This window comes from Papaver somniferum, chromosome 9, assembly GCF_003573695.1.
Source record: "Papaver somniferum cultivar HN1 chromosome 9, ASM357369v1, whole genome shotgun sequence".
Lineage (NCBI taxonomy): Eukaryota > Viridiplantae > Streptophyta > Magnoliopsida > Ranunculales > Papaveraceae > Papaver > Papaver somniferum.
In genome coordinates this window covers 92,730,315-92,750,258 of record NC_039366.1, presented here as the reverse complement: position 1 = coordinate 92,750,258, position 19,944 = coordinate 92,730,315, and the positions used below count along the sequence as shown (strand labels likewise).

At 36.8% G+C, this 19,944-nt stretch overlaps 2 protein-coding genes across 2 annotated transcripts; both read left to right on the top strand.

Annotated features, from left to right (window-relative positions):
- Positions 1 to 11,281: 11,281 nt before the first annotated feature.
- On the top strand, positions 11,282 to 14,635 carry LOC113312278. Its single transcript, XM_026561040.1, has 5 exons — positions 11,282 to 11,950; positions 12,137 to 12,529; positions 12,681 to 13,058; positions 13,152 to 13,858; positions 14,023 to 14,635. The coding sequence occupies exons 1-5, from the start codon at positions 11,282 to 11,284 to the stop codon at positions 14,633 to 14,635; spliced, it is 2,760 nt and encodes a 919-aa protein (XP_026416825.1).
- Positions 14,636 to 14,672: 37 nt separating this feature from the next.
- LOC113312277 lies at positions 14,673 to 18,026 on the top strand. Its single transcript, XM_026561039.1, has 5 exons — positions 14,673 to 15,341; positions 15,528 to 15,920; positions 16,072 to 16,449; positions 16,543 to 17,249; positions 17,414 to 18,026. The coding sequence occupies exons 1-5, from the start codon at positions 14,673 to 14,675 to the stop codon at positions 18,024 to 18,026; spliced, it is 2,760 nt and encodes a 919-aa protein (XP_026416824.1).
- Positions 18,027 to 19,944: the final 1,918 nt, after the last annotated feature.

Sequence of the window (19,944 nt, the reverse complement as noted above, 5' to 3'; positions counted from 1 at the left end):
GTTGGGTTCTAATGCTCATACCTTGAATGCCTTGATATATTGTTGGCTGTCTTGCTGTTGAGGTTGTGGATGGCCTGAAATTTGCCTGGATTTCTTCTGTAAACCTTGCCAGTTTGAGATCTTTAATTTTTTGCTCGAAACCTTGCTTCATGTCTATTTCTATACCTTCTAGCTTTCTTGACAAAGTTGGGCATTGCTTCATCAAGTGGACAAATAAGCCACAATAGTAACAGAGTCTAGGAACCTTTTCATATCTCAATTGGACTGTATACAGTAGAACTTCAATATAAGAATACTCCATATAGGAATAACCTCCATATAAGATTAAAAATTTCTGCTCCCGATTTGGGCTAGTTATATTTAAAAATAAACTCCATATTGGAATAAATCATAATATTTTCCGGTCCGGTCTTAAGGAACTTACCTCCATATAAGAATAATTCGCAATATTATATAGATAATATAAGTCATGTAATACATCAAAGTTTAAGACGAAAAGATTGCGTTAACCAATTTGAAAAATCCTTTTACTTTTCAGCGGGTGTGATGTGTTTTTTTTTGTACGACTCATTCAAATATCTCTAATCATATGATTTTATTTGTCAATTTTCCATATCATTGTTGAATTTTGTGTGGATTGTGTTACATGGCAAGATTCTTATATTTGACTAATACATGTGAGACTAAACAAATTTCACATGTGAAACTAAATAAAATTTATGTTTTCCTAGGTATTGTCTAGGTACATTGTGTTGCATAGAAAACTTTCTATATTTAACTTGCGTATCATACATGTGAAACTAAACAAAATTTAACTAATATTTGTATTGCCTAGGTACATTATGATGTTTGTTGTGTGCAATTATGTTTTCTCCTAGATACGTATAACAAATTTTTATTGATCGTTTCAAGGTAGACCTCCATATAAGAATACCCTACATATAAGAATAATTTCTTGTGGTCCCCAGAATATTCTTATATAGAGGTTTTACTGTATTCCTTTTTGGAGCTGAGAGTTATCTTTAGTTGTTGTCTGATTGTTTTTGTGATGTCGAGAGTAACTCTAACCTTTGCGAACTTCTCCCACTTCGTCGATTCTCCTTGTTTGAAAGGAATTGGAGTTCCAAGCTTTGAAGCAATATACTGAATTGTTTTCTCGTTCAGAGAACTAATAGGAAGCCCATGTATTTGAATGGTGAAGGTGCCACTTTAGAACTTATATTCCGAGGGAAGTTTGTCTGGATCACCAGGCTCGAGCAGAAGTAAATCATCATTTATGGACCACAGTGTACCTTCGATGACAACACATTAGTCGCATCTTAATTCAAACTTAATCATGTACATACCTGGCCCAAAGTCAGAGATCGTAATCGATCCAGATAGTCTCCATGCTCTTTGTAGAATGTTTTACAGGATACCGAGGCCATACTAACGCCCCGTGATGACCTTGATAACGAGACATTGTTTGTATTCATTATTTTCAGGAGTAAACTCTTCTGGTATTTCTATGGAGAGTATATCATTGTTGTTTCAATCAAGCAGGGAAGACATTCTCTGCACTAATTCTTCATAACCATTATCACGGCTTGAGGAAGAAGCCATGAGACAAAAAGAGGATAGGAGAAAGAAGGAACGGAGATGATGAGTACCAAAGAGTTGGAAAAAATAAACTGATTGACAAAAGTTTGTTAATCTAAATCTTGGAGAAGCACTTATCAGAATAGAGAAAAAGAGCAGGAGAGAAATCGTTCTATTAACAAAGAGACAATCGTCCTAGAGATGAAGAGATACGCTAACCTGGATTTATAGTAACTAAAAGTTAACCCTCCATAATATTTGGCCCATTCACTGCAACTTAATCCTTTATAAATAAATACATGCTTCAAAGAAAAAGATAATGTTTTGGATATTATGTGCGTAAATAAATAACTTTGATGTCAAAACTAAAACAATTAGAAGAACAATACAACAAAATCACTGCGGAACTTTTATATGGACTACCAAAATTTGAGATGATGCCAAATGTTATATAAATGCGAATAAGAAACAAACAACATTGGCTTCTTATATTTTAGTAAAGCAACATAATGTAGTGTTGTTACACTGACTATTAATTTATATATTATATTATTAATTTTTTTATCAGAAATTTATATATTAGTTGGGCCCTATCGGAAGCTATATTTTTTTATTATCTTGTAAATTTAACACACTAGACCGAGCCGGGACTGCCAAAAAATATTATTTTAGTGAAGTTATTAATTTATCGCAGGTTAATTTATTGAAGTTCTACTGTATACTAACTAATTAATACATACACAAAAAGTTAAAGGCATTTTTAGATATTTGTATTGAAATAGTATATGACATACGCATGTGATGTCACCGATGTATCTGACGCAGAGCATGGACACTGGACAATTTAGGCGCTTTGTGCTACCCAGCTGCCAAGTAGCCTGTTAATTCATCTTAGACCCGCAGAAGAAAAAAAACATTAGAACTTTCAACCGTAATTCTTTTTAACAACCTTCATCAAGCAAGTAGAATCTAACAAAAAAAAAAGTGGCAAGAACAATAATTAGAACCTTCGTACATGAAAATTATATTCCAATAATAAAATTAAAGAAATAACAACATTAGAACATTTACCAATCGGAATTAAACTCCAAAATTAGATTAAAATAACTAAAATGCCATTGTTGCGAGAAACAATTACTATCTTTTAAAGAAAAATCATTTTAATTTTTATTTGAGATACATGTTCACTTCAATCAAGAAAAATCAGGCCATAAACAATCAACATTAGGTGCAAATAATTATTATTATCTTTTTCATTCTTATGAATAAAAAAAATTCATCCATCCGCATCTCCTTGAAAAGGTGACCTGTGAAATGAGCAGTATCCATAAAAAAAAAATTGATGCCATATTTAACGTGAACACATGATCATATGCAAGAAAACCACCTCGTAGTTTGGAAATGACTGACCGTTTTTATACATTGAGGCTTAACTTATATGATAAGGAGTCAAACCTCTTGAATCTTGATATTTTACATCTCCTCTTTCGGTTGCCCTTTCGGTTTCTCAACGCTTACTTAGTATACATTTCTCACTTTGATTTCAGCTCCTCTTCCCGTTGGTTCATTGCTTGATTTATTAGATCATGTATAGTAGATGGGTTTTATGTTTGATTCTGCAACAATAAAATACTGAAAAATAATGTTAACATAATTTCTGATAAAAATGAAAAGAATCACGAAACTAGAAATAACATACAGAAGACAGAGTCACTTGATCATCAAGTTTTCCTTAACACAATAGTTTACTAGTGTATTTTAATAATGAGTGATGCTAACACTCCACGGTGAAGTTGTGTCCAGCATAAAATTTCTCGATACAAGTATTAGAAGCACTACAATACTTTCCCACTCAAGGAACTCAACATCAAAAGCGTAGAAATAAAAAACCACACAAAGGGAGAAGAGACGAAAAGAAAGGGGATAGTAGATTCTTTTGGACGCAATTTGGAATGAAGAAATAAAGTTTATTTTACAGGCAAAGTATGGAATTAAACCAACACATCAATTAGGCATAAATCAAGTCGCAAATTATTACATAAATTAAATAAAAACGTTTAGAAAATATTATGTCATATACTCTTGGAAGGTACTTAGGATGTTGTACAAGGTGTTGTTTCACAAATAATTCTGAAAAATCAAAGGCTTATGCATATACTCTTGGTGTTGATCTTGCTGATTAGTTATAGCTAACAAGAGTCATGATTGAAGGTGATGCCACAAGTATTCCCACTACCCTCAATGGTGACTTGTAAGACATTCAAGCAAGACTGAAAGCAACCATCTGACAAATCAGGGATAGGAGACTCAACTTCAGAGATATATCATTCATTACAGTCTCTAGATCCATTAATTTTATAGTTCAGGATCTATGTGTTGGAAACAATAACACAAAAAATAGGATCACAAGAACAAGTCTCATACAACGGAGTCACAAACAAATATTTAAGGTGTTTCGCATCTCTGCCGCTTGATTGTGCTAGCAGAAAACTCTTGTCGAAAACCGCATGGGACAAAACAATTGATCTCTCTTGTTCGGCTTATGTACACTTTGAAAAATCGAAACAGAAATTACTCTTTCTAACACTTGCTAAGAATCTTTCAAAACTAATGAAAACGTTGCTTCTTCATCTCTTCAAGGAAACCATTTTTATTACCAAAGAAAATCAATAAAATTAATGAGAAAATCTTTTCAATTAAATTTCTAATCAAATGTTTTCGTAACAGCAAGAAAATGGCCATAATATATTATCAATATTAATTGTAGTTAATTGTAAAATAATTACCTCAATACGTTTTGAAAATCAAGAGTTAAATCTGCAAAAAATTATTTTGTGAATCACCAGACCTCCCAAGACCCCAAGACCCTGCTCCCAGACTAATATAATATAAGATATATATGCATATATATGCATATACCCTAGCGAAATGTATGGGTGGGATATAAACCCTATCCATAGTGTGGGAGCCTAAAATAATACCTACTATCACACTATTTTTCTAAGTTTGACATAATATTACAAAACTATGTTTTTAAACATATCTCCCAATACTATGTCAATTCGCATAAACGTACATATAACCATGAAACTCCATCCAATATCTATTTCTACCTTTAGCATGTTGAGTAATAAATAAGTGGAAATTGTCGTTTGGTTCATTTATAGCCGGAACCACAACTGTTTATTTGAAAATATCAAATGGACTAAAATACCCTTCCGTACTGTTTCAACATTAATTTTTGTAAACCTTCTATTCCCATAATTATTTGAGTTCATGCTCTCTGGTGACCTTTGAACTTCCTATTTATTTTCGTACAGGAGTTCATTCTTTCAAATGAATACCTAATCAAACCAAAACTAGCACAGAGTTCAAAAAATAGAGTTCATTTTTTTCAAATGGACACCTAATCAAAGTTCATTATTATGAACAAAAAACGGAATTCATTCTTTCAAATGAACATCTAATCAAAGTTCATTATTATGAATGAAAAACGGAGTTCATTCTTTCAAATGAACACCTAATCAAACCAAAACTAGAACAAAGTTCATTCTTTAAAATGAATAACAAAACTTATCATGAACAAAAAACAGAGTTCATTTTTTCAAATGAACACCTAATCAAACCAAAACTAGAACAGAATTCATTATTTCAAATGAACACCTAATCAAAGTTCATTATTATGAAAAAAAAAAACAGAGTTCTTATTTCAAATGAACATGTAATCAAAACTAGAACATAGTTCATTTTTAAAAATGAATACATAACAAAAAAACAGAACACCTAATCAAAACCAAAACTAAAATCAAATCTGAAAACATCGATCGTCATCTTCTTTGACAGCAAATGAAATCTTCGTAATCTTCAAATCATCGTAATCTTCAAATCTTCTTCTCTGTAAATAAATCTTCGTTATCAATCTTCATCTCTTTGACAGAAACAGAGAAAAACGCAGTAGAACATGAAAAAGAAAAACCCTAAAAAAACAAATCTTCATCTTCGTAATCTTCAAATTTTCATCTTCGTTCATCTCTGTAAACCAAAACCCTAAAAAAACAAATCTCGTTAATGCAACAACAAAAGAAGAAAAAAAAAGAGAGAAAAAGTAAATCTGAAAAACAGATAGGAAATTTGTAGGGGCTGGGAGTGGTACAAGCAAAATGTGGAGAGAGAAGGAGCGGAAAAACCGCTCTATCTCGAGAAGAAAAAAAATCTTTGTTTCATGGGGTTCTCAAGGATTGTGACTAGAGGAAAGGAAGGTAGGAGGATTAAAATCATGGATGGAATTTTCAGTGGATATTGCAAGATGGTTAAATATGGTTCTGGAGGAAGCTAGGGATATAAGAAACACGAGGAGAAGATGGACAAGAAGGGAGGGAGAATCATCATTCCCGTGCGAGGTTAGAGAGAATGAAACAGGGAAGTATCTACGAATTTCCAGGATAAGAAGAGGAGATGACAATAGATCTTATGCTATATGCATTCCCTGTGGAGGAAGTAGATACTATTGGGGTGTCCTGTGGAAGGAAATTGATAGGCTGTTGAAGGAGAATAATTTGATTAAAAAGCCAATCCAACAGATTCCTTCAAGGTCTGAGTTCGCTTCTGCTCTACCTAGAAAGGAATCTAAACAACAGTCTTATGAAGGTATTGTACGTGTAGAAGGAGTTGTTCGATGGAGGAGGGTTGCAAGGGAGATTAGGAGGCAAATGGAGTGGGATTCGTTCATAGATATGGAGATTATCGATGGCTGCACTGCTAGAATTGTCTTATACAAGGACTACTGGCGTGATCTATGGAGACCTCAGAATATTTTTGTTGATATGGCAGTGGTGCACATTTCGCAAGATAAAGGAAAGGTGGAGATTCAGAATAGGAGTGCCTCGGAATTGCAAAAAACAGCCAACGAAATGCAGCTGACAAAAACAATCAAAGATAATGTAATTCCTTTGCAGACTTTAGCAAAATATGGAAAATGACTGAAGGTCAGGGGAATACCACATAGATTCTGGAATTCAAAATTGTTCAAATCTTTGGGTAATAAGCTTGGGGGTCTTATTGAAGTTGCTACAAGCTCTTTAAAAATGGCGAATCATAACTTTTTCAGAATTAAAGTCAGAGGTGACTTTGCTATGATCCCAGCGGTACTCATGGTAGAAGGCGATAACCAGAAATGGGAAGTTACCATAGAATGGGACTTCAAATTCGATCCAAAGATCAGGTCGCCGATGGAGGAGTATATCAGGCTAATTAATGAATTTGATAACAGAATTTCAAATTCAAAAGATATTCCTCATGATATTTCGGGATCTAAATTGGTGGATTCCAATGATTCAGCTGGTGGACCAGATGGTGGCGAGCTGAGTCTAAGACTGGGCAGTACGGATATTGGCTTGGGAAATAAGTCAACAACATCAGTACCCAGACTTGAATTAATCAATGGCCCATTTACTAGAGAAGTTGACCAGGGAGGTGGTCTTTCTTCTTCTAGCTCCGGAGGATTGAGGGATGGTGGATTTTCTCAACCTGCCGTGAGATAGATTTCTAAATATACTTTTGAGAATGATGGAGTAGGTCGTAGGGGTTTATTAATCTCCACTGTTAATAAGTTTCATGCACTAGATGTGTGTGGAAGGGAAGATGTAGTACCCACCTGAAATAGGCTGGTGGTTATTGATAATGCTATTGCTGCTGAGGAACTTGGAGCACAATGTGTGTTTGGAAGAGAAGGAGATGTACCCAACACTCCTGTGATGCCAAATGACTCAGTCAGTATTGGAACATTAGCTCATGGAAACGGTGAAGGTGTAGGTGTTTTTCAAACCATTTCAGGGGTTAATGAACCTTTTTTGGAAGAGTGTAATGGCAGAGGGTTTCATTCCTCGGTTCCTACTGACGACCTTCAAATGGTCTTACACTCTAGTCAATTGGAGGATACGGTTGTGAGGGAATCACCATTATTAGCGCATGTGCCACCAACGGATCAACATCTGGATCTTTTCAATGTGATCGATGACCAAATAGTCATTAAGTTGGGAGACATTCAGAAAGCTAACATCGATTCAAACGAAGTTATTTTTTCTACTTCAAATCTAGTAATGGAACTTTGTTGCAGGATGGGTGGTATTTCATCTAAAGACGAGGTACAAGCTAAATCAGTCATTGATGAGATATTATTCAAATACGGGGATAGGTATAAGGCTATTGCGGAAGGGCAAAAAGTGATTGATAGCTGTGACTCAAACGTTTCTAATTCTTCTAATGATGAGGAAGAGAATGATGAGGTGAACTCAAGGGATAAAAGTGTACCTGATGGGATCTAAGATTGTTTCTTAGAACTTAAGAGGCATAAATGATTATGCCAAGCAAGTTGCGGTGAGAGACATGATTTCTCAGCTCCATTGCGTTATTTGTTGTATTCAAGAGACTAAGATGATTTCTATGTCTCAATGGTTCGTTCGTCAATTATGGTATGATTCAGATTTTGGAATGGAGGTTTTACCTTCTCAAGGAGCTGTAGGAAACAGTGATGGCCTAATAACAATTTGGGACAACACCACACTTGAGCTATTGGATAAAAGATTGGGACTGAATTATATTACTTGCCTATTTCGATTTCGCAGCACTGGTTTTAAGTTCTTATTGACTAATGCGTATTCCCCTTGTGATCATGACAGAAGAGAAACTTTTTGGTCTGATTTGGCACAGGTAAGAGCTTGGTCTTCTGAATCTTGGTGTTTTGTTGGAGATGTAAATGCAGTTAGAAGTGACGCGGAGAGAAACAAGCCAGGAAGAGATGCAAGAAATATGAAGTTTCTTGATGACTTTATTTCGGACCAAGAGCTAATTGATTTACCATTACATGGTGGTGCATATACTTGGATCAATAAGCAGAATGATCATTTTCTATGTAGACTGGACAGATGCTTGGTGTATATAACATTTGATGCTAAGTTTAACAATGCTACCCAAACAGCATTGGTCCGTACGATTTCATATCATAATGCTATTCTTTTGGATTTAGATCCATCTATCAGAATTCACACTAGTTTTAAGATTGAAAATCACTGATTGGAGCATCCAGATTTCGTGAAGTTAGTGGAAGTGTGGTGGAATTCTATTGATTTTGTGGGTACTCCATGGTACGTTCTTTTCCGAAAATTACAGAACTTGAAGTATTTTATCAAGAATTGGAGTAGGAGTACGTTCGAAAATGTGAGAAAGGAGGAGGAAGAACTTAAGAAGAAGATAAGTGCTTTGAATATAGCAGAGGAGAGCATAGCTTTATCTTCAACACAACTTGGAGAAGGAGCAGATTTGTTGAATTCTTTGAGCAAGGTAAAGTGCAGTAGAGCTAAAATGGTGTTTCAAAGGGCTAAGGTCAAAGGCTTTAAAGATGGAGATAAGAACACACAATATTTCCATAAAATTGCAAGCGGTAAGAAGAGAAGAAATTGCATAAAAAAGCTGGAAGTGGATGGAGTGGACGTTTTCAACCATGAAGTTCTCAAAAAAGAAATTCATGAATATTATACGAGCATGTTTACTGCAGTCTCGCCAGTATGTCCCTCGTTCAAAAATTTAGAGTTCAGATCGATTGATTCAGTGCAACAGGATTGGCTGGAGAGAACTTTTAAAGAAGAGGAGGTTTTTAGAGTAATAAAGATGTGTTTCTAATAAGGCTCCAGGCCCTGATGGGTATAATTTATAGGTTTACAAGGCATGCTGGGAGGTGTTAAAGAAGGATATATTGGCATCTTTAAATGAATTTCATGGCAAAGGTAAGTTGGACTGGAGATTGAATGTCTCTTTCTTGAAGTTGATTCCGAAGAAAGAAGATTCAGCCACGGTGAAAGATTTTAGGCCACTAAGTTTGATTAGTAGATTCTACAAAATCCTGTGTAAGCTACTAGCGGAAAGAATGAAAGTGGTAATGCCAGGTTTGATTTCAAATTCTCAGGGAGCGTTTATCAAGGATAGGCAAATTCTAGACGACATTTTGGTGGCGAATGAGCTAATTGACAGCAAGTTAAAGCAATGTATTCCAGGGATTATGTGCAAGATTGATATGCAAAAGGCCTTCGATAATGTAAGTTGGCCATCACTTTTCTCTATTTTGGCATAAAATGGTTTTGGTATGAGATGGTTACAATGGATGAGATGGTGTGTAACTGAAGCGCAGTTCTCGATTCTTTTTAATGGAGAAGCAACAAAGTTAATCAAACCCTCGAAAGGAATTCGTCAGGGCGATCCTTTGTCGCCTTTTCTATTTCTTCTAGTGGCAGAAGTGTTATCGTTTCTCATAAACAATGCAGTGGCTCAAGGAAGACTCAGTGGATTTAGGGTGAAAGAAGGGGGTACTGTTGTGTCACATCTGCAATTTGCAGACGACACCATTATCTTCTTAGATGCAACAATTGTTGAGGTTAGAAGATTGCTAGTAATTCTAGTCATGTTTGAGATACTAATTGGTCTTCGTCTTAACTTAGAGAAAAGCACTATGATAAGCATAGGAGCTGACCAGCTGGTGAATAAGTTAGCAATGGAGTTGGGGTGCAGAGTTGAGTTCATTCCGATAACCTACTCGGGAATGTCAATTGGCTCAAAGAGAAGGTTCGAGATCATATGGGAGATAATCATACAAAGAATGCAGAAAAAACTTGCACCATGGAAAAGGAGGTACTTGAATAAAGCTGGTAGAGTAGTTTTGATTAGAAGTTCCCTTGAGAGTTTGGCGGTGTATTTTATGTCTTTGCATCACATCCCTGTCTCAGTAGAAAAAATATTGAATACGATAATGAGGAAATTTTTATGGGGTGATGATGATGAGAGGAGAAGGATGAGTTGGGTCTCTTTTAAACGGATTTTCAAAGAAGAAAGGAGGCTTGGGTATACGAAGTTTGCGGCTTGTGAATAAGTCCTTGTTAGCCAAATGGCATTGAGAATGATGGAGTAGGGTTTCAGTCTCATAGGGGTTTATTAATCTCCATTGTTAATAAGTTTCATGCTCTAGATGTGTGTGGAAGGGAAGATGTAGTACCCACCTGAAATAGGCTGGAGGTTATTGATAGTGCTATTGTTGCTGAGGCACATGGAGCACAATGTGTGTTTGGAAGAGAAGGAGATGTACCCAACACTCCTGTGATGCCAAATGACTCAGTCAGTATTGGAACATTAGCTCATGGAAATGGTGAAGGTGTAGGTGTTTTTCAAACCATTTCAGGAGTTAATGAACCTTTTTTGGAAGAGTGTAATGACAGAGGGTTTCATTCCTCAGTTCCTACTGACGACCTTCAAATGGTCTTACACTCTAGTCAATTGGAGGATACAGTTGTGAGGGAATCACCATTATTAGCGCATGTGCCACCAACGGATCAACATCTGTATCTTTTCAATGTGATCAATGACCAAATAGTCATTAAGTTGGGAGACATTCAGAAAGCTAACATCGATTCAAACGAAGTTATTTTTTCTACTTTAAATCTAGTAGTGGAACTTTGTTGCAGGATGGGTGGTATTTCATCTAAAGACGAGGTAAAAGCTAAATCAGTCATTGATGAGATATTATTCAAATACGGGGATATGTATAAGGCTATTGCGGAAGGGCAGAAAGTGATTGATAGCTGTGACTCAAACGTTTCTAATTCTTCTAATGATGAGGAATAGAATGATGAGGTGAACTCAAGGGATAAAAGTGTACCTGATGGGATCTAAGATTGTTTCTTCGAACTTAAGAGGCATAAAAGATTATGCCAAGCAAGTTGCAGTGAGAGACATGATTGCTCGGCTCCATTGCGTTATTTGTTGTATTCAAGAGACTAAGATGATTTCTATGTCTCAATGGTTCGTTCGTCAATTATGGTATGATTCAGATTTTGGAATGGAGGTTTTACCTTCTCAAGGAGCTGTAGGAAACAGTGATGGCCTAATAACAATTTGGGACAACACCACACTTGAGCTATTGGATAAAAGATTGGGACTGAATTATATTACTTGCCTATTTCGATTTCGCAGCACTGGTTTTAAGTTCTTATTGACTAATGCGTATTCCCCTTGTGATCATGACAGAAGAGAAACTTTTTGGTCTGATTTGGCACAGGTAAGAGCTTGGTCTTCTGAATCTTGGTGTTTTGTTGGAGATGTAAATGCAGTTAGAAGTGACGCGGAGAGAAACAAGCCAGGAAGAGATGCAAGAAATATGAAGTTTCTTGATGACTTTATTTCGGACCAAGAGCTAATTGATTTACCATTACATGGTGGTGCATATACTTGGATCAATAAGCAGAATGATCATTTTCTATGTAGACTGGACAGATGCTTGGTGTATATAACATTTGATGCTAAGTTTAACAATGCTACCCAAACAGCATTGGTCCGTACGATTTCATATCATAATGCTATTCTTTTGGATTTAGATCCATCTATCAGAATTCACACTAGTTTTAAGATTGAAAATCACTGATTGGAGCATCCAGATTTCGTGAAGTTAGTGGAAGTGTGGTGGAATTCTATTGATTTTGTGGGTACTCCATGGTACGTTCTTTTCCGAAAATTACAGAACTTGAAGTATTTTATCAAGAATTGGAGTAGGAGTACGTTCGAAAATGTGAGAAAGGAGGAGGAAGAACTTAAGAAGAAGATAAGTGCTTTGAATATAGCAGAGGAGAGCATAGCTTTATCTTCAACACAACTTGGAGAAGGAGCAGATTTGTTGAATTCTTTGAGCAAGGTAAAGTGCAGTAGAGCTAAAATGGTGTTTCAAAGGGCTAAGGTCAAAGGCTTTAAAGATGGAGATAAGAACACACAATATTTCCATAAAATTGCAAGCGGTAAGAAGAGAAGAAATTGCATAAAAAAGCTGGAAGTGGATGGAGTGGACGTTTTCAACCATGAAGTTCTCAAAAAAGAAATTCATGAATATTATACGAGCATGTTTACTGCAGTCTCGCCAGTATGTCCCTCGTTCAAAAATTTAGAGTTCAGATCGATTGATTCAGTGCAACAGGATTGGCTGGAGAGAACTTTTAAAGAAGAGGAGGTTTTTAGAGTAATAAAGATGTGTTTCTAATAAGGCTCCAGGCCCTGATGGGTATAATTTATAGGTTTACAAGGCATGCTGGGAGGTGTTAAAGAAGGATATATTGGCATCTTTAAATGAATTTCATGGCAAAGGTAAGTTGGACTGGAGATTGAATGTCTCTTTCTTGAAGTTGATTCCGAAGAAAGAAGATTCAGCCACGGTGAAAGATTTTAGGCCACTAAGTTTGATTAGTAGATTCTACAAAATCCTGTGTAAGCTACTAGCGGAAAGAATGAAAGTGGTAATGCCAGGTTTGATTTCAAATTCTCAGGGAGCGTTTATCAAGGATAGGCAAATTCTAGACGACATTTTGGTGGCGAATGAGCTAATTGACAGCAAGTTAAAGCAATGTATTCCAGGGATTATGTGCAAGATTGATATGCAAAAGGCCTTCGATAATGTAAGTTGGCCATCACTTTTCTCTATTTTGGCATAAAATGGTTTTGGTATGAGATGGTTACAATGGATGAGATGGTGTGTAACTGAAGCGCAGTTCTCGATTCTTTTTAATGGAGAAGCAACAAAGTTAATCAAACCCTCGAAAGGAATTCGTCAGGGCGATCCTTTGTCGCCTTTTCTATTTCTTCTAGTGGCAGAAGTGTTATCGTTTCTCATAAACAATGCAGTGGCTCAAGGAAGACTCAGTGGATTTAGGGTGAAAGAAGGGGGTACTGTTGTGTCACATCTGCAATTTGCAGACGACACCATTATCTTCTTAGATGCAACAATTGTTGAGGTTAGAAGATTGCTAGTAATTCTAGTCATGTTTGAGATACTAATTGGTCTTCGTCTTAACTTAGAGAAAAGCACTATGATAAGCATAGGAGCTGACCAGCTGGTGAATAAGTTAGCAATGGAGTTGGGGTGCAGAGTTGAGTTCATTCCGATAACCTACTCGGGAATGTCAATTGGCTCAAAGAGAAGGTTCGAGATCATATGGGAGATAATCATACAAAGAATGCAGAAAAAACTTGCACCATGGAAAAGGAGGTACTTGAATAAAGCTGGTAGAGTAGTTTTGATTAGAAGTTCCCTTGAGAGTTTGGCGGTGTATTTTATGTCTTTGCATCACATCCCTGTCTCAGTAGAAAAAATATTGAATACGATAATGAGGAAATTTTTATGGGGTGATGATGATGAGAGGAGAAGGATGAGTTGGGTCTCTTTTAAACGGATTTTCAAAGAAGAAAGGAGGCTTGGGTATACGAAGTTTGCGGCTTGTGAATAAGTCCTTGTTAGCCAAATGGCATTGAGAATGATGGAGTAGGGTTTCAGTCTCATAGGGGTTTATTAATCTCCATTGTTAATAAGTTTCATGCTCTAGATGTGTGTGGAAGGGAAGATGTAGTACCCACCTGAAATAGGCTGGAGGTTATTGATAGTGCTATTGTTGCTGAGGCACATGGAGCACAATGTGTGTTTGGAAGAGAAGGAGATGTACCCAACACTCCTGTGATGCCAAATGACTCAGTCAGTATTGGAACATTAGCTCATGGAAATGGTGAAGGTGTAGGTGTTTTTCAAACCATTTCAGGAGTTAATGAACCTTTTTTGGAAGAGTGTAATGACAGAGGGTTTCATTCCTCAGTTCCTACTGACGACCTTCAAATGGTCTTACACTCTAGTCAATTGGAGGATACAGTTGTGAGGGAATCACCATTATTAGCGCATGTGCCACCAACGGATCAACATCTGTATCTTTTCAATGTGATCAATGACCAAATAGTCATTAAGTTGGGAGACATTCAGAAAGCTAACATCGATTCAAACGAAGTTATTTTTTCTACTTTAAATCTAGTAGTGGAACTTTGTTGCAGGATGGGTGGTATTTCATCTAAAGACGAGGTAAAAGCTAAATCAGTCATTGATGAGATATTATTCAAATACGGGGATATGTATAAGGCTATTGCGGAAGGGCAGAAAGTGATTGATAGCTGTGACTCAAACGTTTCTAATTCTTCTAATGATGAGGAATAGAATGATGAGGTGAACTCAAGGGATAAAAGTGTACCTGATGGGATCTAAGATTGTTTCTTCGAACTTAAGAGGCATAAAAGATTATGCCAAGCAAGTTGCAGTGAGAGACATGATTGCTCGGCTCCATTGCGTTATTTGTTGTATTCAAGAGACTAAGATGATTTCTATGTCTCAATGGTTCGTTCGTCAATTATGGTATGATTCAGATTTTGGAATGGAGGTTTTACCTTCTCAAGGAGCTGTAGGAAACAGTGATGGCCTAATAACAATTTGGGACAACACCACACTTGAGCTATTGGATAAAAGATTGGGACTGAATTATATTACTTGCCTATTTCGATTTCGCAGCACTGGTTTTAAGTTCTTATTGACTAATGCGTATTCCCCTTGTGATCATGACAGAAGAGAAACTTTTTGGTCTGATTTGGCACAGGTAAGAGCTTGGTCTTCTGAATCTTGGTGTTTTGTTGGAGATGTAAATGCAGTTAGAAGTGACGCGGAGAGAAACAAGCCAGGAAGAGATGCAAGAAATATGAAGTTTCTTGATGACTTTATTTCGGACCAAGAGCTAATTGATTTACCATTACATGGTGGTGCATATACTTGGATCAATAAGCAGAATGATCATTTTCTATGTAGACTGGACAGATGCTTGGTGTATATAACATTTGATGCTAAGTTTAACAATGCTACCCAAACAGCATTGGTCCGTACGATTTCATATCATAATGCTATTCTTTTGGATTTAGATCCATCTATCAGAATTCACACTAGTTTTAAGATTGAAAATCACTGATTGGAGCATCCAGATTTCGTGAAGTTAGTGGAAGTGTGGTGGAATTCTATTGATTTTGTGGGTACTCCATGGTACGTTCTTTTCCGAAAATTACAGAACTTGAAGTATTTTATCAAGAATTGGAGTAGGAGTACGTTCGAAAATGTGAGAAAGGAGGAGGAAGAACTTAAGAAGAAGATAAGTGCTTTGAATATAGCAGAGGAGAGCATAGCTTTATCTTCAACACAACTTGGAGAAGGAGCAGATTTGTTGAATTCTTTGAGCAAGGTAAAGTGCAGTAGAGCTAAAATGGTGTTTCAAAGGGCTAAGGTCAAAGGCTTTAAAGATGGAGATAAGAACACACAATATTTCCATAAAATTGCAAGCGGTAAGAAGAGAAGAAATTGCATAAAAAAGCTGGAAGTGGATGGAGTGGACGTTTTCAACCATGAAGTTCTCAAAAAAGAAATTCATGAATATTATACGAGCATGTTTACTGCAGTCTCGCCAGTATGTCCCTCGTTCAAAAATTTAGAGTTCAGATCGATTGATTCAGTGCAACAGGATTGGCTGGAGAGAACTTTTAAAGAAGAGGAGGTTTTTAGAGTAATAAAGATGTGTTTCTAATAAGGCTCCAGGCCCTGATGGGTATAATTTATAGGTTTACAAGGCATGCTGGGAGGTGTTAAAGAAGGATATATTGGCATCTTTAAATGAATTTCATGGCAAAGGTAAGTTGGACTGGAGATTGAATGTCTCTTTCTTGAAGTTGATTCCGAAGAAAGAAGATTCAGCCACGGTGAAAGATTTTAGGCCACTAAGTTTGATTAGTAGATTCTACAAAATCCTGTGTAAGCTACTAGCGGAAAGAATGAAAGTGGTAATGCCAGGTTTGATTTCAAATTCTCAGGGAGCGTTTATCAAGGATAGGCAAATTCTAGACGACATTTTGGTGGCGAATGAGCTAATTGACAGCAAGTTAAAGCAATGTATTCCAGGGATTATGTGCAAGATTGATATGCAAAAGGCCTTCGATAATGTAAGTTGGCCATCACTTTTCTCTATTTTGGCATAAAATGGTTTTGGTATGAGATGGTTACAATGGATGAGATGGTGTGTAACTGAAGCGCAGTTCTCGATTCTTTTTAATGGAGAAGCAACAAAGTTAATCAAACCCTCGAAAGGAATTCGTCAGGGCGATCCTTTGTCGCCTTTTCTATTTCTTCTAGTGGCAGAAGTGTTATCGTTTCTCATAAACAATGCAGTGGCTCAAGGAAGACTCAGTGGATTTAGGGTGAAAGAAGGGGGTACTGTTGTGTCACATCTGCAATTTGCAGACGACACCATTATCTTCTTAGATGCAACAATTGTTGAGGTTAGAAGATTGCTAGTAATTCTAGTCATGTTTGAGATACTAATTGGTCTTCGTCTTAACTTAGAGAAAAGCACTATGATAAGCATAGGAGCTGACCAGCTGGTGAATAAGTTAGCAATGGAGTTGGGGTGCAGAGTTGAGTTCATTCCGATAACCTACTCGGGAATGTCAATTGGCTCAAAGAGAAGGTTCGAGATCATATGGGAGATAATCATACAAAGAATGCAGAAAAAACTTGCACCATGGAAAAGGAGGTACTTGAATAAAGCTGGTAGAGTAGTTTTGATTAGAAGTTCCCTTGAGAGTTTGGCGGTGTATTTTATGTCTTTGCATCACATCCCTGTCTCAGTAGAAAAAATATTGAATACGATAATGAGGAAATTTTTATGGGGTGATGATGATGAGAGGAGAAGGATGAGTTGGGTCTCTTTTAAACGGATTTTCAAAGAAGAAAGGAGGCTTGGGTATACGAAGTTTGCGGCTTGTGAATAAGTCCTTGTTAGCCAAATGGCATTGAGAATGATGGAGTAGGGTTTCAGTCTCATAGGGGTTTATTAATCTCCATTGTTAATAAGTTTCATGCTCTAGATGTGTGTGGAAGGGAAGATGTAGTACCCACCTGAAATAGGCTGGAGGTTATTGATAGTGCTATTGTTGCTGAGGCACATGGAGCACAATGTGTGTTTGGAAGAGAAGGAGATGTACCCAACACTCCTGTGATGCCAAATGACTCAGTCAGTATTGGAACATTAGCTCATGGAAATGGTGAAGGTGTAGGTGTTTTTCAAACCATTTCAGGAGTTAATGAACCTTTTTTGGAAGAGTGTAATGACAGAGGGTTTCATTCCTCAGTTCCTACTGACGACCTTCAAATGGTCTTACACTCTAGTCAATTGGAGGATACAGTTGTGAGGGAATCACCATTATTAGCGCATGTGCCACCAACGGATCAACATCTGTATCTTTTCAATGTGATCAATGACCAAATAGTCATTAAGTTGGGAGACATTCAGAAAGCTAACATCGATTCAAACGAAGTTATTTTTTCTACTTTAAATCTAGTAGTGGAACTTTGTTGCAGGATGGGTGGTATTTCATCTAAAGACGAGGTAAAAGCTAAATCAGTCATTGATGAGATATTATTCAAATACGGGGATATGTATAAGGCTATTGCGGAAGGGCAGAAAGTGATTGATAGCTGTGACTCAAACGTTTCTAATTCTTCTAATGATGAGGAATAGAATGATGAGGTGAACTCAAGGGATAAAAGTGTACCTGATGGGATCTAAGATTGTTTCTTCGAACTTAAGAGGCATAAAAGATTATGCCAAGCAAGTTGCAGTGAGAGACATGATTGCTCGGCTCCATTGCGTTATTTGTTGTATTCAAGAGACTAAGATGATTTCTATGTCTCAATGGTTCGTTCGTCAATTATGGTATGATTCAGATTTTGGAATGGAGGTTTTACCTTCTCAAGGAGCTGTAGGAAACAGTGATGGCCTAATAACGATTTGGGACAACACCACACTGGAGCTATTGGATAAAAGATTGGGACTGAATTATATTACTTGCCTATTTCGATTTCGCAGCACTGGTTTTAAGTTCTTATTGACTAATGCGTATTCCCCTTGTGATCATGACAGAAGAGAAACTTTTTGGTCTGATTTGGCACAGGTAAGAGCTTGGTCTTCTGAATCTTGGTGTTTTGTTGGAGATGTAAATGCAGTTAGAAGTGACGCGGAGAGAAACAAGCCAGGAAGAGATGCAAGAAATATGAAGTTTCTTGATGACTTTATTTCGGACCAAGAGCTAATTGATTTACCATTACATGGTGGTGCATATACTTGGATCAATAAGCAGAATGATCATTTTCTATGTAGACTGGACAGATGCTTGGTGTATATAACATTTGATGCTAAGTTTAACAATGCTACCCAAACAGCATTGGTCCGTACGATTTCATATCATAATGCTATTCTTTTGGATTTAGATCCATCTATCAGAATTCACACTAGTTTTAAGATTGAAAATCACTGATTGGAGCATCCAGATTTCGTGAAGTTAGTGGAAGTGTGGTGGAATTCTATTGATTTTGTGGGTACTCCATGGTACGTTCTTTTCCGAAAATTACAGAACTTGAAGTATTTTATCAAGAATTGGAGTAGGAGTACGTTCGAAAATGTGAGAAAGGAGGAGGAAGAACTTAAGAAGAAGATAAGTGCTTTGAATATAGCAGAGGAGAGCATAGCTTTATCTTCAACACAACTTGGAGAAGGAGCAGATTTGTTGAATTCTTTGAGCAAGGTAAAGTGCAGTAGAGCTAAAATGGCGTTTCAAAGGGCTAAGGTCAAAGGTTTTAAAGATGGAGATAAGAACACACAATATTTCCATAAAATTGCAAGTGGTAAGAAGAGAAGAAATTGCATAACAAAGCTGGAAGTGGATGGAGTGGACGTTTTCAACCACGAAGTTATCAAAAAAGAAATTCATGAATATTATACGAGCCTGTTTACTGCAGTCTCGCCAGTATGTCCCTCGTTCAACAATTTAGATTTCAGATCGATTGATTCAGTGCAACAGGATTGGCTGGAGAGAACTTTTGAAGAAGAGGAAGTTTTTAGAGCAATAAAGATGTGTGGTTCTAATAAATCTCTAGGCCCTGATGGGTATAATTTGGAGGTTTACAAGGCATGCTGGGAGGTGTTAAAGAAGGATATTTTGGCATCTTTAAATGAATTTCATGGCAAAGGTAAGTTGGACTGGATATTGAATGTCTCTTTCTTGAAGTTGATTCCGAAGAAAGAAGATTCAGCCACGGTGAAAGATTTTAGGCCACTAAGTTTGATTAGTAGCTTCTACAAAATCCTGTGTAAGCTACTAGCGGAAAGAATGAAAGTGGTAATTCCAGGTTTGATTTCAAATTCTCAGGGAGCGTTTATCTAGGATAGGAAAATTCTAGACGACATTTTGGTGGCGAATGATCTAATTGACAGCAGGTTAAGGCAACGTATTCCGGGGATTATGTGCAAGATTGATATGCAAAAGGCCTTCGACAATGTAAGTTGGCCATCACTTTTCTCTATTTTGGCAAAAAATGGTTTTGGTATGAGATGGTTACAATGGATGAGATGGTGTGTAACTGAAGCGCAGTTCTCGATT